Source organism: Semicossyphus pulcher, unplaced genomic scaffold (genome assembly GCF_022749685.1).
Source record: "Semicossyphus pulcher isolate SPU_LCO1_2020_fin unplaced genomic scaffold, fSemPul1.0.p SCAF_9, whole genome shotgun sequence".
NCBI lineage: Eukaryota > Metazoa > Chordata > Actinopteri > Labriformes > Labridae > Semicossyphus > Semicossyphus pulcher.
In genome coordinates, this window is record NW_027211770.1 from 21,045,307 (window position 1) to 21,071,361 (window position 26,055).

Genomic DNA, 26,055 nt, shown 5'->3' on the forward strand with positions numbered 1-26,055 from the left:
TTTATTTTACATTAGGATTATTATTCAAATTGGCTGAGATCTGAAATGTATATTATGAAAAGAAAGATAAACAACAACAAGGTAATTGCGCCTAGTTGAGTTTAGTATTTCACGGAGCACAAACAGTTAATGGCTCAGCACTGCTCTATTCGAGTATTTACGGTAGCCGTGCTCTTCCAATCCCGCAGCACTTTCTCTGCCTGCGGTCACATCTTGTTGCCAGAACTTCAGTGACGCGGTGACACTGAATTTCATTGTTATTCATTCACGCTCTGCGCCTTTTTCTCCCTTTAATTCCGTTTATTTTGCAAGGCATCATACCGAGGCACTGGTCCAGTGTTGCCGCATTTTGTATCCTTGCAACCCTTTTTTGAGTCGCTTCTGGATGTCTTTTTGTGGAGGGATAGGGAGCACTGATCCATCATCCGACGTTAAGACCTCTCGGCTTTAAGGATAAGATTCTTATTTAGACACGGTTACATAATCAGGTAAATACTGGCGTTTTGTGCGCGCGTCTTTCTGGTACGTTTTTCAGCTACTTATTTATCCAGTCATTGTATTCTGTTGTAGAAAGATCATTCCCGTCCGTGTTCATGCCCGATCTGCAGCGCTTTAGTTTTCCATACCATAGCATGAATCCTTTGTTGGGGGCCAATACGCATCTCCAACAGCATCCGCAGCAGAGCCCAGCCCCCGGACACCCAGACTCTCCTTCAGGCCTCCTGCCCGACGTCGTTTTCGGTGTATCGGACCCGGCGTCTTTTTTACTCGGTGAGCAGCCCAGCCCGGGGCCTGATCAGCCGGGGCCTGACTTCACCGCACCCTCACAGACCTTTCCTTACCTCCAACACAACCACAGCAGCCACTACCAGCACCGTGCTGTGCCGCACCCCCCTGCAGCAATGGCTCTCAGAAACGACTTGGGATCAAACATCAGCGTCCTTAAAACTCTTAATCTGAGATTCAGATGCTTTTTGGCTAAAGTGCATGAATTAGAGCGCAGAAATAAGATTTTAGAGAAGCAGCTCCAACAGGCGCTGGATGCCAACAAGGGCTGTCAAGGTGGATGCTGTGATGGAGGGGCGCATACCCAGGAGGCAGGTGTGCAGACCGGATTTGTTGGCACCATACCGCTCAGGCCCGGCTCGCTCCCCTTCCACAACACCAACAACTCAGCCAGGAGGCCTACAACACTTTTCACAACACCACTCACAACAACCCTCCAACCTACAGCCATTGAAAACTCCAGTTCAACCCAAACAAACACCACTTGCTACCCTGCCATCACCATCAGCCAGGCCTCTCCCTGTGTGGACTCCCCTGGCTCTGGCTCTAAAAGTCTCACCAACACCAGCTCAGGCCACGAAAGATCCACCAACCCCCCTCCAAGGTTCCTGCCAGGCACCATCTGGTCTTACAACCACACCCGTAAGTTCGGCTCCAGTGCGGAGCGTCTGACCAGCCCGGGGGTGTCCTGGGTGCACCCTGACGGAGTCGGGGTCCAGATTGACACCATCACCCCGGAGATAAGAGCCCTGTATAACGTCCTGGCCAAAGTGAAGAGGGAGCGGGACGAGTATAAACGCAGGTAAACAACATTTATTACACATCTAACATGCATTTACGCTGATCAGGTACTTTTCTTAAGTGTGTGTAATGCACTATCTGGAGTGAGCAGAGCTGTAAAGCAGCTGCAGACCAGCCGTCTTCAACACAAGCTGCGTCAGCACAAATTCACTCCATCCATCACCTCCCGCCTGACCCTGCATCCACTTCATGGCTGACCACAGAGGCAGGTGCTGATGCTAGAAATACACTCAAAATTAACACATCACAGGCTAAATATAAAGAAGAATGAAGGGCAAAGTTTGGACGGGACGTGTGAAGATCAGTCTGTGGAACAAATGTTCTCACATGGAGCTCACAAGACCTTGACTCAGCCATGGGTGGCTTCGTTTAAAGGAACATTAGGGAGAATCCACTGTGTAATAGAGCTCATGTTAAGTGTACAGGAGATTTAATTTTATGACTTTATATTATGAAATATTTGAAGATGATGCCATCTTGAGATAAAACCTTGAGACCGTCTAGATAGGCCACCATGAATATTGGAACAAACCCTAGAAGGCACCCTTAGTTATTCCTTACATAATTACATACAGCCGAAATTAGTAGTGCCTTTATTTGTGTAATTAACTAATAATTTCAGTTATCTTTTAAACATCAAAAAGACAGTAGTCCGGTCTTCTTACATGTTACAATTTTGCTGTCATTCCTGTTCATGACAAATAATTGACTATTTTCTGAAAACAACTGTAAGAGACAGAACAATGTTTGATAAAGCATGACATTAATAAACAGATAAAATGATAAATAATTCAATATACATTTATAGTTGCTGTGCTAGGGTCACTTATCATCTAAAACAAAAGTCACAAGTGTGCCAGTGTACAACAATGTCACCCGATGACATCACCATTCAAACTCTGCGTGCTCTGATTCCAATTTTAGGGAGACAGCTGTTTGAGTTTCAAGATCACGTGGACAGCACAATATGAACTCCCTTTTAAGAGTGGGTTTTCCCCTTTAGTTCCTGCAGAAAACACATCGCACGCATTATATTGTGAATTTTGGAAGTATATATGACAGTTGTCGATTACGTATTATCTGTCCTGAGTGAACTGCAGTAGCCCCCATGTTCCAGCACATTCATCACCGAGTTCCCTCATATTATGTCCAAATGAGCAGCCATGCGTTCTTCACAGAGGAGGAGATCCTGAGCTCAGGATAGAGGCTTCTTTGTGAGTGAGGGGACAAGGGCAGCTGTGACATCAGACATGTGATATAATGAGTAGAAATTGAAAGTGGACGATTTCCTGACCTCTTGTCCAGGAGGTTTTTTTTCTCTTCCTGTGAATCAAGGTGTGTAACTTACACTGTCCCCCTCGGGGATCAAATCAGTAAGGGGTCTGGGCTGTTTCTCAGCCCCTTTAAGCTTGAACAAATCCTGGTTTAACAATGAAATGTCATCTTGTTGACCCTGTGAATATCTTCTGGAAAAGCTGAACTCGACTATGAATTCATTAACGAAAAGCTTTGGTGCATTTTGCCCCTTTTTTAAAACTCTTAACCTTTTTACTCTTTGACCCTCCTCACTTAAGCTTCTTGCTCAAGGACAATTTCTCTTTCACTCATTTCCTCCTCTGTACCCTCTCTGTGTCTTTGCCCCTCACTCCCCCCTCTCTGCCCACCACACTTTCATGTTGTCTTTCTCATGTACACCCCACACACACCGAACACTTCCTCACAGTCTGTCATGCTTCCCTGCCTCTCCTCTCCCCCGCTGCGCACCCCCCCCCCACACACTGTATCTGCAATGCAGCATGCACTGCAAGCTGTAACTGTTGGATGGGGGTTTGGCTCCTCTCTGCTTCCTGCATGCTCTCACCTTACCGATCAAACAAGCATCCTCTACGACAACAACAACTCCTGTTTCATGACTCAGTTTCTTTCAGATGAAGTATTCCCTAAAGGTTTTGATGTGCCGCAGCATTCTGCATTTCAAACAGCGTTTTATATAAGAGGCCACATACTCTGCAGTGAGTGGTTTTCCCCCGGGCACGTGTGTTGTGTGAAGTCATCTGAGACACCACACAGGATCCGTGCTCAGGCTTTAAATTTATTAAAGATCGGATTCATGAGCCAGATTCACCAGATTCGCTTGAGCCGCACACATAATCAAATAAGGGATCACTGCTGAATGACTGAGCAAAATAGGAACTCACAATGTCCCCATTTTCTAATATGACTAAACTGAACTGTGTTTATATTTTAATGTTCAAATCATGCAAATATTTGTCCAACCAAGCACCTGAAGTCCAACCTCTGTTACGTTCCTACGTTTACATTCAGTGTTGCTAACCAAAACGCATTGCCTTTATACCCTGAGATGTAACAGACGCATATATTTGCAAAGTCGGAAATCAACACTTGTTTGTCAGTGGAATAGTGTAAACCCATTGTCAGGAATGTGTATCATATAGCCTGGGGTACAGGACCAAAAAAAAACAGGGACTAAGTCACAGAAAACAGCTCAATAGCACTCCCAGGGGCCAAAAACGTCACAGGGAAGCTTTATGTGACTTTATTGTCGAGTAGATTTGTGATTGGAGAATCAATTTCCAGCAGTAGAGCTCCACTCATGAATCAGCCAATACCAGCTTATTGCAGATATGTTGGAGCTGATGCCAGCCAACAAATACAAATGCAGCGTGTTTGAGGTCATTTAGAAACCCACTGTCCCACTTTCATATGCCCCACAGAAGTTTTTACGTTTTAAACTGTCAATATCCGCCTCACAATATACACTGTAAACATGCCTTACAAAACACTTTTACAACTAAGTTTGTATGTGCATTTTATGTATCCTGAATGTCAACTTAATGTGTTGGTGTCGGGAGGAATTCAAGCTGCATAGAGTTATTGTTTTGCAATAAGCACTTAAGTAGTGAAGTCATGGGTCAATTTATACTCTACCTGCCTTTCTAAGTGGGTCCTAAAGAGACATAAATGGCCATTAAAAAGAATATGAGCATATTAGTGGATGAAACTTATGGCCTCTGTGTTCCCTGTTTACCGTCAGACACTGACTAAAAGATGATTTCCTCCTGTATCTGTTTGTTTCTTAGATGGGAAGAAGAATACACCATGAGGATGGATCTGCAACAGAAAATTGCTGACCTACAAGAGGTAACATTATGTGGGCCTTTGAGTGATCAGATGTGTGTTTGTGTGTTTGTGTTAGTGTGTGAAAAGCTTAGACGACAGTTTTCATTAAACTGATTAGGAAGAATAAGTTGGTTTACAAACAGAGAATACTGCAGACACAGCAGCTAGCAGTTAGCTCTTACTTTGCTGGGACGGATTGATTCTCTGTGCAGCCTTCTCACACTGCTTTAAATCCTGACTCACACAGCTGTTACCCTCTTTTGTAATGTGTTTTCTGTTCAGTCTTTGACTGCTTACCATTAACTGATTAAGTGCACAGACAATTCTCATGTAAAAGTTAAACTATTTGTCTATTTAAAATGAAAATAGAAATATGTTTTTTTGTATCTGACTTTGTCTCCTGCTGTCAGATTGATTGCCATATTTGTGCTTCCTGCAGCCGTTTCTTTATAAAGCCAGCAGTTTGTTGATTTCCTGTGTTTGCGCGCGTGTGTTGGGGGAAGTAGGTGTTAGCTAGGTGAGTGTGTGCATGTGTGTTTGAACGTACGTGAGCCATTTCCAGGAATCTGTACTGTGTTTGCTGGGCAACGACAAATAAGCATGAGACCACAAGCAGCAAAACACTGAGGCAGAGAAGGACTGACCAACATTGTACTATAAATAAGTCAAGATAGAATTTACGATGCCATCAGACACATCTCGAGCTCCCGGGAGGAGATCATGCTTTTAGGATTTACAATCTTTTGTGCGCTGTGACAGTATAAGCTTTTATTTTGTTTATGACCTCTGCATGCTTAATGTAACCTGTAAGTTCCTGTAAAGACAGAGATGTGATGGTTCCACCCATGTCTTCCTTGATGTGTGCAGGACCTGCAGGAGAGTGAAGGCTGTCAGGACGAGCTGGCTCTCAGAGTTCAGCATCTGAAGGCCGAGTTGGTTCTCTTCAAAGGCCTCATGAGCAATGTGAGCAACGAGCAGACAAATACTATTTACATACTCATCTTTTATACTTCACATTAGCAGTTATCTTAAATCTATCTACCTCGAGGTGGATGTGCTGCTTTTAAATGATCTTAGTAAATCATTTGATTGTATCCTCTAATAAAAAGGATGAATACGACTTCTGAACAACATTAACAATCAGTTGAATTTTTAGCGTTGTTGATGTCTGTGCTTTATACATCAGTAATAAGCCATTTAAAAACAACTCTGAGTTGCCATGTTTGTTGCCAGAGGTAAAAATATCTCTGCTGGTGATAATCCTCCTTGAGCTTGTCTTCTGAGCTGGCCCTTTAATTCCTGAAAAAGACCCCACAAATGGACATTTTTGAAAACTTCATGCCTGGAAAAAGGGCAGTAGAGCATCTGGTACCATGACCATTTATTATTAGCCTACATTAACGCCTACATGAGTAAGCAGGTAATAGAAATGCCTGCAATGCTCGATAAGGATATACAGCTTATTTGTAAGTCCTTAGTAATTCGTTTTTAACATGAGGGATTTACTAACATAACATTTCTTCTATGTTATCTTGCTCATATAATCCTCTGTGTAGAACTTGTCGGAGCTGGACAGTAAGATCCAGGAGAAAGCCATGAAGGTGGACATGGACATCTGCCGCAGGATCGACATCACTGCTCGACTCTGTGACGTAGCTCAGCAGAGGAACTGTGAAGATGTGATCCAGATGTACCAGGTACCAGCAAATAACGACCTCTCTGGTTATCCCTCCATGTTTTATCAGATGTACTTCCTGTGAGAGTCTGATTTATTGACAGTGCTGGTCTGACGCTCACTGATGTCTCTGCAGGTTCCCAACAACCAATCATCCCTAAACTGCCGCCGGAAACAAAATCCTCTGTCCTTCAACGGGAGTGAGTGTGACGAACCTGTCAGCACCTCTGAGAGTGACGGGGGCGTGGCCAAAGAAGAAGAGCACTGTGGCTCATCAGCCAATCAGATCAATGAGGAGATGCAGAGGATGCTGAACCAACTGTGAGCAGTTTGACTTTGAAATATCCTGAGTATAATGTTAGTGTCCTCCAGTCCTGCACTTCCAATGATTATATTTTAATGTGTGTGATTTAATGTTTTTATTTGAAGGAGAGAATGTGAGTTTGAGGATGATTGCGACAGTCTGGCCTGGGAGGAGACTGAAGAGACGCTGCTTCTGTGGGAGGACTTTCCAGGATGCGCTCTGCCTCCTGATCCCACCCACCCACCAGGAGAGGTAGGCTGTGGTCACATGATTTACTACCATAACTGACATATGTCTTGAGTTGAGTTGTGCGCTGTCTGTTCCCAGTGTATTGAGGGGTTTAATGTGGTTGCTTGTCTTCTGAGGAAACATCAGATGATACATCAGACTGTGAGGAACCAGGTTTGCGAACTGTTTACTTTAGTTAAAGATACAATCTTGAATATTTCAGTTTCGTGGACTAGAACGCCACCCACTGGCAATAATCGGTAGATTTGGGAGCACACTTCCCAGTTTAAGCAGACGTGTATGGCTGGCTCCCTTTGTCACGGTTCTAACTCTTGATTTTCCTCGCTTTTCGTTTGTAAACTGTTTGCCTTCATCTGAGTGTCAAATTTGTTTCTTTTTCTTTGGATTTTCACTTATTTTTGAAGTTGTATCTGTAGTCATCGATCTTTTCTTTCTTTGTTCAGCCATAGTAGATTACTGTTTACTCGCAATGCTTACAGAAACTGGAAAAGCAGCCGTTTAGCTCCGCCTACCCTCTCTGGCAGACCAACCACTGCTGGGTGATGGAAAACGCGTCACTAACTGGGCGCCACTTGTGATTTTTTACATGAATGTCGCCACAGACACCCAGTCCATAAAAATACGATATACTGCAAATGCAAAGGCTTTCATCAGTGGGCCATAGGCTCAATCAGCATTGTGATAAGTAATTCGGTGATAGATAGTGGCGTAAAGACATTTATTTTAATTAAAAAATTCAGGATTATACCTTTAACAACATTTGCTATTGAATTAAAATGAACCACTTAACGTAATATGAAAAAACTTTTGCACATTACTTTGTCTGTGAACTTGACGTCTGCCTGAAGTCAACAACTCAATCAAACCAAGCTACTTTATAACACCATCATGATACGTCTTTTGACATCCTTTTCACTGAGAGTACCCCAGCAGCAGAAACTTGGTTTCGAATAAGGACAAGGACACAGATAGTACAATTTGTGTGTGATCACCTTTTTTCACTTGTCATCCTTCAGATGACAGCATATGACTTCATATGATAACATTTGTTCTGATTTCAAGGACGGCTTTTAAGTTCTGACGTCATGTGTGGAAGAGAAGCAGGTTGATATGATCGCCGATACAGTTTTGTTTCAGCGGATGATTCATCCACATTTATAGCTGACCTTCACTGCTTGACTGAGGCAGGGCTGTTTCAGAACAAAGCCCTGCGTGCAAACACAAACACACACACACACACACACACACACACACACACGGACGCACGGACACACAGGGACATATGCAGTGTCTGACCTGTGTTGTAGAGTGTGTTTGTTTCCAAAAAATCCATGTAGGTATTTGTTTTCAGTAAGCGGCTGTGTGGTGTTCGAACAGTCTGTTTTCCCTCTGAGGGGAGCAGCTGCATGAGTCAGTGAAATATGAGCTGATTGGAGAAGAAAACCAGCTGTGACCTCATCGTCGCGTAACCTCACTTAGAGTCTGATTGTGTGTTGATTAGCTCACAAGTTTTAATGCAAGTATGACATGTGATTACATGTGTTCTGCGTTGAGATGTGTTTAATCCCTCTCCTCTCTCTCTTTCTTTCTTCTTTCCAGGAGGATTGTCTGGAAAAGGTGATTAATGACACAGAATGTCTGTTCAAGTCCCGAGAGAAGGAATACCAAGAGACGATCGACCAGATTGAGGTCAGACACGGCCTCTGTATTTTTTCAATTACAAATATGTTAAATTATTTCCCTGTTTATGCACAGCCATGCGCCACAACTAGTCTTTGTTTAGTGCTGTCGCCTGCAAATTCACTAACAATGATTCACCTGACTCAGCAATAAGTTTTCAATGTGTCCGTCTTGTATTGGGGCATCATCTGGCTTCATTGCTTTAATCAAGGATTCATAATGCATTTCTTCATCTGGTTTCTGCTTCATTTGCATTTGCATTTTCTGTTTTTTAGAATCGCTGACTTGTCAAATCAAACATCTCTTTATATGAGATGATTCTTTACTTAGAAATAATAAAACAAGTTTCATAAATCCAGTCTGTGAATCCGTCTGTAAATCCACTTTGCCCTTCATGTAGCCAAAACCTCGTAGTTGTGCAGAAGAAAACACATTTTCATGGAAAACACACACTAAATGCATGTTTTGTAACTCCAGCTGGAGCTGGCCACAGCGAAGAGCGACATGAACCGACACCTGCACGAGTACATGGAGATGTGCTCGATGAAGAGGGGCCTGGACGTTCAGATGGAGACCTGCAGGAGACTCATCACACAGAGTGGAGACAGGTAACACACACTCACACTAGCTCTTAGTGGACATCATGTCGTGTCTGTCCATTTAGAAGTTTTTATTATAAGGCTTCATTAAAGCTCCTTTAGTTTCCTACAGCAACACTTTACTGTAAGACACCCTTAAAGTATTATACAAACATTTAATAGATCTTCTACAACGCAACATAGTGCTTATTAATGGTTATGAGGGCATTTTAAATAAAGTAATTCATGCAAAAATGTCTTATTTGTAAAAGAAATAAATGTATATACAGATATATATATATAATGTCTCCTATGAAGATGTATCTATTGTGTAATGTAAAATAAAGTGTTTGCATTCTACTTTACAACATAAGAAAAATAAATGAAAAGTAGCACCTGAAGAATGTGTTGCATTTGTGTTCATTTTCCTGCATGTGTTTGTGCCTCTCGCAGTAGCCCTGCAGCGCCTCCAGCCGCTGACGACAGCGGCCAGAGAGAGAGTGACGGCTCTTCAGCATCTCCGCCTCCGCCTCCGCCCTCGAGCGCCGGGAGATCTTGACACATCCTCACCCCTGCATCAGTTGGGGGCTGTGGTCATGTGACCTCCACTGCATCCAGCTAACGTACCACACAACTGCAATACACATCTGTAACTATGGCAACACGGTGTTTACATATGAAGCTCTTTATGTACCGATTCCCCATCGTTCATTCTTCCTGCTGTCCTTGCAAATCAGCTTTGGTCCGAGGACACTTTAAGCACTGAAACTGTGACTTTGAGTCAGAGCTGGATTTGTGTCACTATTACTGTGTGCAGACGTCACTGCCCTGCAGAGGGGAGAGGTCTTTTTGTGGGGTGACCTTGTCATCCTGTTCTGTGAAGATTCAGAAAGTTGCAGATCTTGAATTTAGTAAATGATGAAGTTTGGTGAGGCAGTGCAGTGCTGTGGGGCTAAAGCAGGACTCCGCTTTAAAACCTGGGCATTTGAAGCTACTCAAGCAAACACCAGAACCTCATATAGTTCATGTCAAACAAATTTAAACACCTTTAATTATCTATTCTTCCACTAAAACCACAAAAGAAACAGGGAGTAGTATAGTTCGACTGTAACCCTCAGAACTGTTTCAGAATCGATCCTGATAATTAAGTGTATTCCTCAGTTTGTTGGTGAGTTTGGTAGTGATCATGATGAGTCTTTAAGCCTAACAAGATGTCATGATTCAGCATTTTACTGCCTTACAGAGCTTGCTTTGTGTCTGTATACTTACAGATGAAACCACTGGCAAACCTTAAGTCATAAATAAATCATAACATGAAGAGGAATTACCAACACATTAGCTGTTTGTAGGTTTAAGCACTCCAGCTCTGTCTCTCTGAATTCCAACATTATTCCTCCCCCTTGATAATAAAAAAATAACACTGAAAACAGGGGGAAAAAAGTTTTGGTTTTGGAGGTCTGTCGTTCAATTCACTTATTATTTGCTGTGGTTTTGCAAATAGGATTTTATTGTAGAAATCCAACAGGATACAGTTGCTCTTGCTTTGGATTTTCTGGCTCATTTAATGTTCCCTTAAATCTTAAATCATGGTTCATACAAAGTCTTGATAGTAAAGGAAATGCTTAATTTAAATTGTTAAACTTTCAAGACTTGGTTTGCTTCAACATCATTTGATCCTTATTCTACAATCACTCATAAAAACCAAAATCTATACATATTTAAAATGATACACTCTCATCTTCATACTTCTTTGTTGTCTTTCTGCTTCTCACGCCTCCCCTGGAGCTAGATTTACAGACACAGGCGCCTAAATGAAAAGGGGGTGCTTTCTGGTGTAAACCCACCGTCACAACTTCGGCCATCTGCTCTCAAAATATGTGTGCGTCCTCTGACCTGTGACGTTGTGCGTGCATGCACAGAAAATGCATTGAGCTATGTCTATTAGCAGCTCAACAGCTAATAGAGAGTAGGTGATGAGGATGAAAAGTTGTGGTTTAGGTCGCCTAAAAGTGCTTGAATTTAACCTTTAAAAAGCTGTGCAAACCCTGTTTAATCTTCAAATATACTACAGAAATGTTCACAATATATTCACTGACAGCAGTTACAACATTGACAGTCAGCATCAGACTCAGTTGACTGTCAGGCTTACCACATCAACGTCACAACCCTCATACACAGAAGTACGATAAAGTGCACTGACACCCAGGTGTCATGTAGCTGTTAGAAACTACTTTCATTTTCAGCAGGAATGTTTCGACTCAGTCAGCTCCTGTTGTTGTTTGAGCAGAGCTGCATAGTGAAGCAGAATCACTTAAACAGACGGTTCAAGAAAAAGATAGTCATGATCTAATGTAAGGTAGCCTTTGAGTGCCAAAATAAAATGGTCAGATTGTAAATCAAGAGAAACTTTCTGTTTGAAAAAAGACTAAATATAGCTGCAGAAGCAGCTTTTCACCAAGGTGCTTGATGTATATAACTAAACCTATTTTTGAGCCTCCTAAAGTTTGCACATAGGAAGGAAGAGCTAAGCAAAAATGTATACAAACAAATCAGCACTATAACTTGTAAAAACGTGTAAAAAAAAAGTTGACTCGCTGGAAATAGACGACTATATTTCTTCATCTTTTACACACTGCAGGCGGAGCTCTAGAATTAACACGAACACATACCTCATTTTTACTTTATTTATGCTTTTCTGGGCACATTTAACTCTAACTCAGACACACTGCAGTAAAAATATTAGCATACCGTTGTTAATCGTCACTGTCAGGGGAACGCCTCCCACTGTCACTGCTGTTATCAGACTCTGATGTCTGAGTATCTGGCTGCAGTTTCCTCCATGTGGTTGAAGCAGGTGAACTTTATTTATCTGCTTCTGCTGCGACTCACACTTCAAGACTCTTGTTTAATTGTAAAGAGAGTAGGAGGAGAGGTTTGAAGCTTATATAAAACTCATGCATGTGTTGGAATTAGCTGAATGCTAATCCATTACTGTTTGACTACAGAAGGAGGATGTCAGAGATAAAACACACCAGTTCCCTTTGTGTAGGTTTACTTTCACACACTGAGTGAGTCTCTATGTATGCATGTGCCAGTGTGTATGTTTTTGAGTGTTCTGTCTGTACAGTGAGTGTTTTTAAAAAGACTTTTACTCTGGCAAATGTACAACACGAAGAAGAAGGAAACTTAATAAGTCTAAATTGATACGTTTCATTAAAGAAACACTTGAGAGTGAGCTGTGTTTGGGCAAAATCACCTCAGAAGCTGTAAATATTTAAATTGAGTGACAATGAAGTTTCCATTGATACTTTTCCTTTATGAGTGTATGTGGTTGCCTGTAAAAGTCAATTTAAAAATAGCTCAAGTTAAAAAAAAATCAAACTACTGAAAAGCAAACGCTTTAGCGAAATGACTGTACGATGGCTTGTGTAAAGGAAATATAGCTTTGAAAATAAACTTGTGTTCAAAGACTGCCAAAGAAGAATATCCACAGTCACGCACCTGAAAAACACTCACAAAAATGATGAAATCTTCAGAGGAAATTACGGCAGTTAAAGACAAAAGATAGTGTTTTCTTGTCACTTCTTTTTAAAGAAGAAACGGCCTCCCCTCAAAATATTTAGATTCAATTTGTGCGACATCAAAATGTGATGATAATCCTGAGTATCGATCGAGTACCGCAGATGTGTGACTTTGCAGCTTTAAACACCAAGAGAGTAAATTAGGCTTAAAAATGCTTCACTGCAGAGCTACAGTATGTCATGTGTCAAGAGAGACTGAAAGAATAAAAGATGCAACTGAGCAAAAAGTTTGTGTGTGATTTTTCTTTTTTCCGCCATTTTGACTTTATTTATAAGACGGCTGAAGAAAGACAGGAGAGAGTAAACGGTAAATGGACTGTACTTATATAGCGCTTTTCTAGTCTTCAGATCACTCAAAGCTGCTATTACACTACATGTCACATTCACCTTTTCACATGACATGCAGCAAAGGGCCGAGGGTTGGAGTCAAGCCTACAGCCGCTGCGTCAAGAACTGTAGTCTGTGTATATGGGGCGCCTGCTCTACCCACTGACCTAACCAGCACCCCTTGTGTATTTATTTTCAATTCAGCCTCATCTGTTGGACTTAAAATGTAAGGGTCCTTACAACCAAATTTTTACATTTATATACAAACATAAAAGCAGATAACCCGTAATGACCCCATAGTGACATCTTACAGATCATCAGGAGTTTGCCACATAGTTGGTGGGAGTGTGGGACTGCTGAAGGGGGGAAAACTAGTTATTGGGGAACATTTCAGCTAAATAAATGTAATTTTGCTAAAAAAAAAAAAAGTTACTGAGCATATCTTTTCATCTACACCACTCGTCCTGTTCAGGGTCAGAGAGATCCACCCAGCTGTCACGGGGAGAGAAGCCGGGTACACCCTGGACTCATCAGCAGTCAGTCACAGGGCTGACAAACAACCTGTCACGCTCACATTCAAGCCTACAGGGACCAAGTGACCTACAGAGCGTGTCTTTGGACTGTGGGAGGAAGCCGGTGTACATGAAACATGCAAAGTCCATACAGGAAGGCTGCATCCAAGGTACGATTCAAAACCAGGAACTCTTGCTGTGAGGCGACAGCACCAACTACTGCAGCCCGATACACTAACCTTATTTTTTCTGCCGGAACAACATCTTTGGAATAAAAAGACTTCAATACCATGACCAACTCTGGCTGTCTAAATGGCTACATACCACAATCAGTAAGTGAGTGTTTGAAGAAAACTTGTTAGCACTTTTTACAATGTGTTCGAGTCTAATTACACATTACAAGATGTGCTCTCCCAGCATGTTTACATAAGTTAACTGTCTTTGGATTCATTCTTTGTCAGACTTTACAGTTTGCATGGAAAGTGACGAGTCTTTGAAGCAGAAACGTGAGTCAGAGTGCAAATGGGCCTGTGTGTGAGAGCTGACGATGTAAACAGAGCAGCCTGGTAGAAATATGTGGGCGGGAGAGACAGGAAGGCAGGAAGATGTAAGCAGGTAAGGAAACAGTGACACCGATGACGGGTAGAGTTAGAGAGAGCACAGAGAGAAAGAGAGAGGGTCACACCTTGAGGAAGTTAAGAAAATAACAGAAGGAGAACAGAATACGCATCATATTGAAGGTAAGAGTGTTTTCTTTTGTCTAATTTACATTTAATTAATAATGTCACGACTTATTTAAGACAGGAGAAGCGTTACTGGTGCTTTTAACTTTACAAACATGAGCTGCTTTTTGCTGAGTTCCAGTTTTATTTTTAGCTGACCACCTTTTATCTGTGCTTTATTTTAACATGTTGTAAATGCTTCTCCACAGGATGCAATGCCTTGTGATTGTGTTGATGTTCTCAGCACAGTTGGTACCCATCTATATGCAGGTAAAAGTTACCACTTCCTTCTATTTATCTGCTTAATGATGGTGAAATCTTACAGAAGAAAATCTGTCGTTATTTGCTTTTTAATTAATATAAATATGTCTGACTTCTTATCAATGTCTGTACATGTCTAAACAAGTTTATCAGGAGTTTTTGGACTTTAGTGGATCCTGTCTTATTGTATGTGTTACCAGGCAAAGCAGACCAGGTACTATGAATTCCATGGAAGAAGGTGTGAACTGTGCCCTGCAGGTAATAAAAAACATATTTTGCCTGAGCTGCTTCCGTTTCTCTATTTTTCTCTTCTTCATTGAGCTTTGACTCATGTTTTAATGAATGAATCAGCAGAAGGTATTAATATCTGGAAATTACCATGAAGCACTGAGACATACAGTATCTGTCTTTCTATCTGTCTGTTTTTCTGCACGTATGTATTTCTCTGTCTGCCTCGATGAATAACGACACTGCACTCTGACTCTGTGCTGTATGACCACATCCTTCAGAAGCATGCAGTACTGTTTGCTGGTCTCATCATCCGGTTGTTCTCATTTTTGTCTCCGTGTTCTTTCAGGTGAGTTTCAGAAGTCTTGTACAGAGTGCGAGCCCTGTCCTGCTGGAAGCTACACAACTGAGTGGAACCGAGAAGACAGCTGCCATCGCTGCTACGGAGACTGCAGACCAGGTAAAGAAACTTTGAGTCATCTCAACATTGTAAAGTGTTTTATCCGTCCCTGTCAGGCCTGTGATATAAGTCACCTTTTGGTTTCTATAATAACTGAAATTCTCATTTTACTTTGCAGACTTTGAAACAACATTCTAGCGGATTAAAAGGCCTAAAATCAAAAACGTCTGCTTTCCACTGTCTTAGATTTTCATCTGAAGGTGGTCCAGAACTGCACCAGCACATCAGATGTAAAGTGCTTGTGCGAGGAAGGTTTCAGGTGCTCTGACCTGGTCCCACTCTCAACCAACTGCAGATACTGTGTCAGGATTGAGGAAAAAACATCATTTGGTAAATACTGAGCTGTGCAGTCTTATAATGTTGACACATTATGACAGGCTTCAACCAGCAGGGGGCATCATGACAAACAAAATATACTTCAGAGGTTTTCATTGACCGTAAGAGATGACAAATTGTGAGACTAAATGTTGTTCTTACTATTATTTCACTATTTAGTTGTTATTTACATTTGTGACTGTACTAAGGGCTCTAATCTGAGCTCTGGGGCAGCCCCTCTTAGTAAACAGCACTATAAAAATATTCAGATTACTGACTTCCTTGACTCAGATTACCTTACTTAGAATAGTAAGAGGACAATGTTTACTCTACTAAGAGTCATGCACTACTATTTTTCTGCTAGTTCAGTCTCAGAAGTAGCAGAAAAATAAGCACAAATGTCAAAAATAATTTTGATAAAAGGTCCCTACATACATCATAAAACACAAGTAACAAGAATTAATGAAACCCTGCACATCCACAACTAAATGTAGACATATGTAATACGAGGTAAAATAGAACCATATTTATATTATCTTGAGGAAGGTCTACTCCTTTCAAAAAACTTTTGAAAAGCTTTAAAGCTGGTACGTTTAAGCTGCTTTCTTTGGGATGACATTGTATGCTGTTGTTTTTAGTTGACAGTACAGAGAGGACAGGAAATGAGGGGAGCGAGATGACTGCAACAAAGTACCTTGACCGGACGCCTACAAGTGCAGGTCAGTGCCCTCACCCCAAAACCATCAACAACATTGTTTCTAATTTCCAGGGAAAGAGAAGAATGTAAAAATCCATATCTGCTTAGTAACTACAGCTGTCAGCTTATCATATCAAGTAAAATGACTTTACTCTGAAATGTAGTCTGTGTTTTGGAGTGAAACATAGTGACTAGATGGCCTGTCAGCAAGAAATATTACAACAGAAGAAGAAGAGATACTTTATTAATCCCTGAGGGGAAATCCAATCTTTTCACACTGTTTTTACAAACATGCAACACACACAAAGACATGCACAAACAGGTTCCTATGGACATGCACTTATGGAGAGATATCAGGGTGAGGGGGCTGCACATGGACATGCCCCCCGAGCAGTTGGGGGATTTGGTGCCTTGCTCAAGGGCACCTCAACAGTGGACAAATGGAACTGGCACCTCTCCAGCTACATGCGCCAATTCCGTACTTGGTCCATGCCAGGCCATGAACCAGCCACCCTCTGGTTCCCAAGCCTAATCCCTACAGAATGAGCTATCAACTACCCCCAATAATACAGATATATTACAATATTACTCACATTGTTTCTGCGTCATACTGTAGAATTTACTTTCACTTATCCTGCTTTGAATTCTAGAGGAGGAGATTTTCCCTTAAAACTCTCACATCCTTCCTGACTGCTTTTATAGATTTTGTTTTGTCCTGTGTTTGTCCTCGATGCTCTTGTTCTCCAGAAGTAGCGGCCTTTATCTCAGGCTAAGATAAACACACACCTTCCTCAGGACATAGCAGCACTTGTGACAAACCCTGCCCATTTCCAAAGTGAGTCATAGACCAGTAGATACAGTACACAATGAATACCCCACAGAGTGGAGCTTTAAAACTTCACATCCCAAATCTAGACTTTAACATTTAGTTAAGCAGGGTGTCCTCGTTTAATGGGTCACATATTAGAGTTACTTAAGATATTCAACCCTTATCTCACACAGGTGTGGCTCTCTGTCAGTCCCACAGGAAAAAGAATATGAAAAAGAGTGTGAGTGTATCTAGAGGGAATTCTATTATGATACTCATTCATTCATTATTCATTAAATGTTTTATTTTTGAGACACAAAGATCAATGTTTAGCCTAGCACATGACATTGCCAGTAACACTCGACTGAGTGGGTCGGTGGTCATGAAAGTCATGACATTCATGGCCCCCAGAGGATGAATTCTAGTGACTAAGCTAATTTCAGGAAAATGCCTCTTTTGCCACTGGCAGTTTAGCATGTTTAGTTTTTAGATAAATGTGGGGTGGATTGCGTTGACAGGCTTAAACTACATTATCAAACCAAATAAATATTACCTGCTTCTCTCAGCATGTTAGCATTTCAGTCATGGTGGGTATGATGGATATGTTAGCATTTAACCTAAAGCCCTTATACTGTATGTCTAAGTACAGCCTCACAGAGCTGCTGGTATGGCTGTAAACTCTTTTTCTTGCATCTTTCTCTAAGATGAGATGAGCAGTTAGCTGGCGGTCATCTTGTGTCCAATTGTATATGACCACATATACCTATAAAACTATAAATGATCATTACTGATAAGTGATAATTAGCTAATGTTAGCATGCTAACAGTGTAAACTACATTGGCAAACCTGGTAAATATAACCTGCTTCACTGCACTATGTTAGTGGCCTATTAGAGTCATTTTGGATATGTTAGCAGTTAGCTTAAGAACCTATTGTATCTAAGTACAGTCTCAATGATGGCTGTAGGCACTTTTTCTTGTTTCTTTCTCTAAGAAAAGATGAGCAGTTAGCTGGCAGCCATTTTCTCTCAGACTGTGTATGACCACATTGGCCTACCTGCAAAAATGTATATGATAACAGTATGATTTGTAATCAGGGATGATTGGCAAATGTTAGCATGCTAACATTGTAAACTACACTGGCACACCTTGCAAATATGACCTGCAGCCTGTTAGAGTCATTTTGGGTGTGTTAGCATTTAGCTAGTACAGCCTCACAAAGCTGCTAGCATGGCGGCAGACACTTTTTCTTGTTTCTTTCTTTGGGGCGCGTGTGGCTCAGTTGTAGAGGTGGGCTCAATCGGAAGGTTGGCATTTCGATCCCTGACTGCTACAGTCTACATGTTGAAGTGTCCTTGGGCAAGACACTGAACCCTAAATTGTGCTGAAGAATGTGTATAGATCCTGATTGGAAATTGGCATAGTAGCATTTACCATCAGTGTGTGAATGTGAGTCTGAAGGGTGAATGTAACAGTAAAGCACTTTGAGTGGTCTGAAGACTAGAAAAGCATTATCCATTTACCATTTATCTTTCTTTCTTTAAGAGAAGACAAACAGTCATCTGGCAGCCATCTTGTGTCCACTTGCTGTCGTTGGATTCTTGGCCCTTGTGATCGCGCTCTTTGTTTGTTGCCACAAAGATGAATCATGTTTCAAACAAGGTGAGGTGTTTTCATCCAGGACAGGGTCAGTACGTGACATTTATGATGACTTCATAATCACTTGTGGGAAACTACAAAATTAACAGTTTACTGAAAGCCTTTTAGAAATTACTGTGACAAGAAATGTGTCACTGGCTTTTACAGATATAACACAGATGCAGATAATATAAACATATTTGCTTTGTAAATCGTGTACACTGTGATTCATCATTTGCGGACATGTGAAGAAACTGACTTTCTGTTACTCATTTTCTTATCTACTGTTTTCCAGCTATGTCGAAGCTTTGCAACGAGGTAAGCATCATGTATCTACATATACGGGATAATATCCCTTTTGTTTTCCCCACACTCATGAACATGTTCTTCTTTAGGGAGGTGGAGCTGCTCCTCACAAGCCAAAGGAGCCGACTCATCAGTTCACCAGAGACTCATTCAGTGCAAAGCAGCAGCCGTCGTCCATCTCAGCCAATCTGGGTACTGATGAGTGAAATGTGACCTTCATGTGAAATACATGACTCACTTTGTGGCACCCATAAGGGGATCAAAACTGTAACAGTTGCAGCTGTGATACTGTTATGAGTCTGTAAACAGGTCAATAAACACTTTCCTTTAAGTGCTCTTTTTTTTTGTCTCTGTAGGGCCTGTTCATGTCCACAACCCAGGGACAGTCATCGTCAGCCTGCTCAATCAGTTTACAGGCCAAGTGGGTCCAACAATTGAAAGTGTGAAGACTGTTGAGAGAGAGCAAAGCAAAGAAGACGAGAGAGAGTGTCCCATCTCTCATCCCACATCCTCTCCCAGTATTCACCTCTCTGAGGAGGAGAGGAGCGCAGAGATTGACAGCATGTTCCTCCCCTCCCAGGAGCAGGGGAAGGACTGCCACATGTCCAAAGAGGAAGTGTTATGATGCATCGAAAAAATCCCAGAAGATTGTTTTGATGTTTGATGACTGCTGGCATCCAGACTGAACCCAAAGACATTCTTTTACCAGACGAAACTGTGAATCTGTGAATCCACAGAGGAGTTTGGATTTATCCTCATCTGGCAAACTATGATTCACAGACTTTACAAAGACTGGGAAGAGCTGCTGGATGGTGATTTCCTTTGTAAGTTATAATTTAAACTGTCATGTAAATACTCTTTAATAAGCTCAGCTCACCCTTTTTCATCACATTAAGATTTTATTTTGAATAGAAAAAGCAAAATAAAGATCTGTACGTTGAAAACATTCACATGCGATTTGTACAAAGTCTATTTACAGCCACACATATAAATGTAAAGATGTGAAATATCTTTAACTTTCGTGTACCATGGTACATACCGCCATTTAGCAACATGCTGCAGTTTAACTCGCGCACAACCACAGTGTCACCCTCGCTGATGTCAAACAGTCCTGTCCCCAACGCGAAACACCATCAGTCCTGAACCAAACGTTGTCTGTCCATCACCAGCATGGATCGACAGACGTTTGCCTCTATTTGTCAGAAATGTCCAAAGCAGCAAGGAGAGCTTTACATCTGATGTGTGTTGCCAAAATGTCCAACTGTAAAATTCTCGCTCTTCCAAAACCAGGTTATTTTCTTTAACTCACACATCGAGAAGTTGGTCACATTTTCCACACACTTCCTGGATAGGCTTGGACACTTCTTCGTCCTCGGAGTACGTTACTACAGATGCAGGTTTTTTAATCAAGTAGTACCCTGAAGAACAACAACACAAAGTTTCTTTTACAAATAATGTTGAAATATAATGCTAAATAAAATAGAAAATATATACAATTGTAATCATTATAAAATGATACAAATATTCAAATTAAAGTAAGTAAATCTACTAACCAAGCTTGGTCCTGACCCAGTGCAGAGAAGCTCCAACACATATAACAACAGCAGACAGGACCAAAATGACGACTGGCAACCACACTGTATCTGTAAGAACATTTAACAGAGACTTAAATGAACACCCACACGAGAGCAAGACAAATTATCTCCTTGTCTTCATCGGCACAGACAGAACCAGAGTCTGTCTTTTTTTTCTTTCTTTTTTTACCTGTGCTTGGTTTAGGGGATGCCCGGACTGTGGTGGGGAAGGCAGGTTTCGGATCTTCAGGAAAGAGATAAGAATAAAGTTATTAGCTTGGTGCAGACACTTTGAATAGTTCAGTGGAAATATTAAATGATTCCGATGTGTCTGTGAGTTCACTCTGAAGTCTATTTTTAACAATGTGGCCGGACTGTCGGATTTTATAATCACAAAAGATGGGCGCAAGTATCTTGTGTTTTATTCAAATTCTATGCACATTTACATGTTTCTCATTCTCCTTTTGGCTCTGTTTTGTTCTCCTCCACCTCCTGAGGGAAACATCTCTCTTTTTACCTGCTTAATGCTCTGCTTTGTCTACCAGACAGTCGCTAACTCTTTCTGCAGGGAGTAGACTGTATGCAGTGGATTTATCAGAGCGTTCTCGGGGTCCGTACATAATGATTAAACTTACAGAGATAAATCTCTTTAGGGTTTATATCGGGCTACTCCTTTCCCTCATTTGACCCATTGTTAAGTAAGGGATAGTGTAGAGTGAGCAGGTTGTTAAAGCGGAATGGAACCTAGAAAGGGTGAGCAGGGCCTCAACAGTTTTAGACCCTAGCAACGGTGTGATCTTCATAGCAACGGTCCGCTATAGAGAAATATCGGACCTAGGAATGCCGTAATTAACCAATCAGAATCAAGTATTTATCACAGCCGTGCAATAAAATAAACAAATGGTTAGTGCAGCAAAAATTATCAAGCCGATAAATGTGCTAAGAGCAATCCTGCATCCAGTTTTGCATTAGGACGTTTTTACGCACAATATAAACATCTTACTTTTTCAATATATGGATCTGGTTCCTTAAATTAAGAAAATCTACTAGAGTTTCTACTTAAGCTTAACGTCAGCTAAGAATTGTGTTGAACATTTTGACGTCACAGATAAATGTGGGCCAAAAAAACGCACATCCTTCCACAACCAACAGCGATGTCGGTTGTGGTGTAACAGATGCTGAACCAGATAGCTTATACAACCTTTTTCATACAACTTTAAAAGGTTACTATCATGTGAACTTTTCATCCTGGAGGTTATTCTCAGTGTTTTCCATATTACATATCTGTTTTTACATGCATGTTTTAATATGTATATTTAGTGTTTTTCAAACATCTGAATGAAAATTAATTATTTATCTACCAGAATGATGCATTCATGTGCATTTGAATTGGTTGGAAAAAAATCTTATCTCATATTAGATATCGCCTCAGTCAGTGTTAGGACTGGAATATTTTAACTATTGAAGTGTTTTGCACTTTTTTAACAGCTATGTATTTCCCCTTCCGATATTTGATGTCTGCATCTGATATTTCTGCAACATTGGGAATACAGTAAGCAGCAGGTGATTTAGTGCTGCTGCTTCGATCAACCAATTTTATTGCTCCAATGCCCCCCTAACCTTATTGTTTGCTGGAGTACCACTTTAATCGTACCAGGGGCATGTTGTGTTTCATTGAAGTATCACGATCTAACCAACACAGATGAACCGGGGGCAGGGTAGTTGGTGTCTGGTGTTTCAGGCAAAATGCATTGGGGTTACATACGTATCTGTCCTCAATGCACTTCGGTGGGTACTTACACTTTGGTTAAGGCTGGGGTAATCTTTCCCTGAACTTAATCAGAGTATATTTGTAGCCATAACTCAACATAAATCCCACACACACCCTGAAGTCTGACGGAGCATCCTACCTGTAGTAGATGGAGGAAGTGTGGTGGGGCTGGTGGGGGTGGTGGCGGTTTGTATCTTCACACATTCACTGCAGTGTTCGTCTTTACATCTGTAGCCGGCTTCACATCCACAAACAGCATCATGGGTGCTGGCACACTGTGACTTATATTCCATTTTTTCTGCAAAAACACACACAAACACACACACACACACACACACAAGAAACCAACAGTCAGATGTAGTTTATCATAAGGACAAAAGATGTCCAGCAAGTACAGGAAGAGAGCAATGAGTCACAGACTGGGCATGGCAGGTAAAGACGGTTGTCTTATCACTTTGAAACATCCTCTTTAGAGACAGACAGCTCATATTTCTCAGTGACAGCAGTTTTCACTTTGATGACACTTTTTCATTCTTACTGGATGCTTTTATGTGAACTCTTCACTATGACTTGAACAAAGAGAAAAAGAGCCCTATTAACGTAGACGCTCCTTAATCGCTCGTTTTGTTGCATTCAGGGTCCGATTAACAGATGTAACAGCTTGTGCAGACAGTCTTAAGCTTAAGCTCAGACACACATTGTTACTCCATCTTTAGTACACTCTTGCCTTTGCTACATCTCTCTGTTTCCCAATGCTGACAGCAAAATGCAACAATGTAGCTAATTGTCCTCCAACAAATGTGGACATTTTGTTGGTTTAAGTGGCTGTCAGCCCATTTTCTACTTTAGTCTGCTGTTGCATGATACTCCAATGAAGTGCAATAAAAAAAGGAAGTGTTAAAAGTCCCACTTATTCGCAGATTCCTGCACCAGATTATCATAGGACATGCACAACAAGACAGAAAGACATGCACATGTAACTGATGATGTTACTGAGGGGGGTTTGAGAACGGATTAAGTTAGACTGTAGGAAAATATCAGTTATCAAGTGGCATTTTTCCGCCTTTGAACCCCTGTTTGCACATCTTAATCCTTGCAAAGCGCTAACACCCCGATGAAGACCACAGTATAAACATCCTTTATTTAAACAAGTGTTTTGCAAGAGCTGTGTGCGAATTTTTCGTGTGGGTTGAATCATTTCCACCTAATTTAGTTTCCATGGCCGTTTATCGATGTAAAACCCCGGCATGTGTGGTGTTAAAAGTTTCCTTCATCTCTCTAAATGCTTTAAAGAGATTTTAAAGTACAGACAGCTGTTAGATAAAGAGGCCTGCATGTAGATAAGATAAGAGCTGCACTGTAGTGTCGCTCTGAAATGTGTTAACCCTTTTAATCTCTGTGACAAAATAAACCCAAACTCGGTCTGAGACTCACATGTGTGTCTCATTTTCCATGGTGACATTTAAGGTAAGCATAACATGCTCTGTGTGCTCACCTGTAGCAGGGCACAGACCTGAGTAATGACACATGATATGACATTTATATCTCTTTCCCCTGTTTACCGCTTCTCTGTGTTTTTCTTTCTTTTCCACCGACATGACGATGGTCTACTTTCTACACCTCCTCCTGCCCTCACCTACTGCTGCTGCTGAAACCATGTAAACATGAGCGTGTGCGGCAGAATCCCACCCTGATAACCCCTCTGAGCTGCTTCACAGAGCCCCCCCCCTTCTTGTAATCTCTCTCTGACTGTGTCCCACCATGTCACATTGAACGGGAATCCCCCCTGGGTGTGTGACTTTATGTTTGTACAGGCAAACTTCTCTGAAATCGACATCTACAGACTGAGTTGAGTAACAAGTCAGAAGCGGTCTGCTTTAGGGGGCTTGTGCCGATGCCGGTCACAGTAGGTGGTCAGGACTTCAAAAACATGAATCACACACACATCATGCCCAGAAACTCACACACAACACACATGAAATAAACAGGGAACAACAAAGAGGCTCTGTTTAGCTCATTTAGCACACTTAAAGATTCCTCTTTACCCAGCATATCTGACAGTGACACAGTTTAATAATCATATTTGCATGTTAGTTATGTAAAGACCTTTATTTTCCTATGATGCATTAATGATCAGAGAGCAAGTTGCAAAATGTAAAAGAGGGTTTAAATCTTCTGTATGAACAAGAACTCACCCTTTAATGCAGGACTTCTGTAAGCAGCAGCTTCATGATAACAAGTACTCTGTCACTGTCACCGTTTCACACAGTTCAAGTCTCACACAGTTCAAGTCTCGCACATACACTTTTTAACACTCTGTCCTCACAACTCAAAAGCTGAGAAACTACTCACGTTGGTTGCATTTCTGACAAAAAGAGCAGCTCAGCTCCACGGTGCTGGTATCAGCGAACTGTCCAGTCGTGCAGGGTACACACTCCTTATCACAATTGATTGAAGAACGCCAAAACAAACGGTTACCTGGAACGCACATGTTTACATTTACACAATTCGAACCCTGTTTGCATCAAACATATAAAGCCAACAAGGAGGGAAAAGAGGCATCGTACCTGCTGGGCACATGTCACAGCACAACGTGTCATGGCCTCTCGGCCAGATGTACTGACTCGAATTGCACTGTAGGGAGAGCACAGCAGAGAGGAGAGAGAGGCTGCACAGGAGGGGGAGAGGCAGATACCGGAGAGTTGGCATCTGGGAAGAGGGAGAGGAGGAGGATGAAGAAGAAGAAGAAGAAGAGGTGAAAGAAGAAGATGAAGAAGGAGAAGAGGAAGTGGAAGAAGAAGAAGAAGAGGGAGAGGAAGTGGAAGAAGAAGAAGAAGAGGGACAGGAGGTGAAGGAAGAAGAAGAGGGAGAGGAGGGGGAAGAAGAAGAAGAAGAAGAGGGAGAGGTAGAAGAAGATAAAGAAGAAAAGAAGTAGAGGAGGAGGATGAGCAGGAAGAAGCAGTGGAGGAACACAATGATTACCTTGCTCAGATATATTCACACACCAGCAGTGAAGCTACACAATGTAAAGTCCACACACATCTTAGGTTTTAGACACATCTACAAAGTTACATCCTATTGTGAGAGACATCACAGGAACATTCAGTCTGCTAACATTCAACATGACAGGCGACTTGAATCAAAGGTTTAACTGCTGAAAAAGTCTTCATTCTGTACTTACTGTGGTTGAGAAGGTGACAAAGATGTGACCTGGGACCCTCTGAGTGCAAGACTGAACAGGGGAATAGAAGTGTGTCAGGGGAGTAATCATTAAAGGTCGGGTGAGTCACAATGAAATCTCTCACCCTCTCTCTCTCTCTCTCTGTCTCTCTCTCTCTCCGTCTCTTTGTAGCGACCCCCCTGATTCTGCTGGTGCACAAAAAAAAAACTTGCCCTCCATCAGCCTCCACTTTGTTTCCACAGGCGCCGTCTCTCTCGTTTCATCCAAAATCAGTCTGAAAACAGTCGACTGTTTGACCTCTCTCTCCTGTATCTCTCACTCTTCCTTGAAGTTAAATGATGATATCATGCCTCTTAAATATGATGTAGCTGAAACCATCGTACTGCTCTTACAGAAAGCTGCTGAGGAGATAAACCTGATTTCAAGAAATGACTCTATGCTGATGAGCTGCTTTTCTTTAT

The 26,055-nt window shown here is 41.6% G+C and overlaps 3 protein-coding genes across 4 annotated transcripts; 2 read left to right on the forward strand and 1 right to left on the reverse strand.

Moving 5' to 3' along the window:
- Nucleotides 1-250: 250 nt before the first annotated feature.
- On the forward strand, nt 251-13,011 carry iffo1b (intermediate filament family orphan 1b). Its single transcript, XM_069656619.1, has 9 exons — nt 251-1,588; nt 4,689-4,749; nt 5,596-5,691; nt 6,285-6,425; nt 6,540-6,724; nt 6,833-6,959; nt 8,556-8,645; nt 9,114-9,244; nt 9,668-13,011. Exons 1-9 carry the CDS (start codon nt 594-596, stop codon nt 9,771-9,773), a joined length of 1,932 nt encoding a protein of 643 aa, XP_069512720.1. The 5' UTR covers nt 251-593; the 3' UTR covers nt 9,774-13,011.
- A 1,057-nt stretch (nt 13,012-14,068) lies between these two features.
- Nucleotides 14,069-19,959, forward strand: LOC138584135 (tumor necrosis factor receptor superfamily member 5). 2 transcript variants are annotated; one of them, XM_069656297.1, is made up of 10 exons: nt 14,069-14,374; nt 14,566-14,626; nt 14,818-14,875; nt 15,195-15,305; nt 15,492-15,635; nt 16,259-16,339; nt 18,670-18,786; nt 19,058-19,080; nt 19,158-19,260; nt 19,425-19,959. In XM_069656297.1, exons 2-10 carry the CDS (start codon nt 14,567-14,569, stop codon nt 19,691-19,693), a joined length of 966 nt encoding a protein of 321 aa, XP_069512398.1. In that variant the 5' UTR covers nt 14,069-14,374; nt 14,566; the 3' UTR covers nt 19,694-19,959. The 2 variants fall into 2 exon arrangements, with proteins under 2 accessions (XP_069512398.1, XP_069512399.1); XM_069656298.1 differs by lacking the exon at nt 16,259-16,339.
- A 6-nt stretch (nt 19,960-19,965) lies between these two features.
- Nucleotides 19,966-25,903, reverse strand: LOC138584137 (tumor necrosis factor receptor superfamily member 5-like). The gene is made up of 7 exons (XM_069656299.1): nt 25,595-25,903; nt 24,981-25,122; nt 24,766-24,891; nt 22,553-22,711; nt 20,833-20,886; nt 20,622-20,711; nt 19,966-20,486 (listed from the first exon to the last, which is right to left on the reverse strand). Exons 1-7 carry the CDS (start codon nt 25,682-25,684, stop codon nt 20,374-20,376), a joined length of 774 nt encoding a protein of 257 aa, XP_069512400.1. The 5' UTR covers nt 25,685-25,903; the 3' UTR covers nt 19,966-20,373.
- Nucleotides 25,904-26,055: the final 152 nt, after the last annotated feature.

Excerpts from the sequence above, each read along its gene's own strand:
- LOC138584135 (XM_069656297.1), top strand. The coding sequence starts at position 14,567 with ATGCAATGCCTTGTGATTGTGTTGATGTTCTCAGCACAGTTGGTACCC. Across the intron at positions 14,627-14,817 it reads TGGTACCCATCTATATGCAG|GCAAAGCAGACCAGGTACTA; the intron begins GTAAAAGTTACC and ends ATGTGTTACCAG. Across the intron at positions 19,081-19,157 it reads TGTCGAAGCTTTGCAACGAG|GGAGGTGGAGCTGCTCCTCA; the intron begins GTAAGCATCATG and ends GTTCTTCTTTAG.
- LOC138584137 (XM_069656299.1), bottom strand. The coding sequence starts at position 25,684 with ATGATTACTCCCCTGACACACTTCTATTCCCCTGTTCAGTCTTGCACT. Across the intron at positions 24,892-24,980 it reads CTGTGACATGTGCCCAGCAG|GTAACCGTTTGTTTTGGCGT; the intron begins GTACGATGCCTC and ends TGTGCGTTCCAG. Across the intron at positions 22,712-24,765 it reads TTGTCAGAAATGCAACCAAC|AAAAAATGGAATATAAGTCA; the intron begins GTGAGTAGTTTC and ends GTGTTTTTGCAG.
- iffo1b (XM_069656619.1), top strand. The coding sequence starts at position 594 with ATGCCCGATCTGCAGCGCTTTAGTTTTCCATACCATAGCATGAATCCT. Across the intron at positions 5,692-6,284 it reads TCAAAGGCCTCATGAGCAAT|AACTTGTCGGAGCTGGACAG; the intron begins GTGAGCAACGAG and ends TCCTCTGTGTAG. Across the intron at positions 9,245-9,667 it reads ATCACACAGAGTGGAGACAG|TAGCCCTGCAGCGCCTCCAG; the intron begins GTAACACACACT and ends TGCCTCTCGCAG.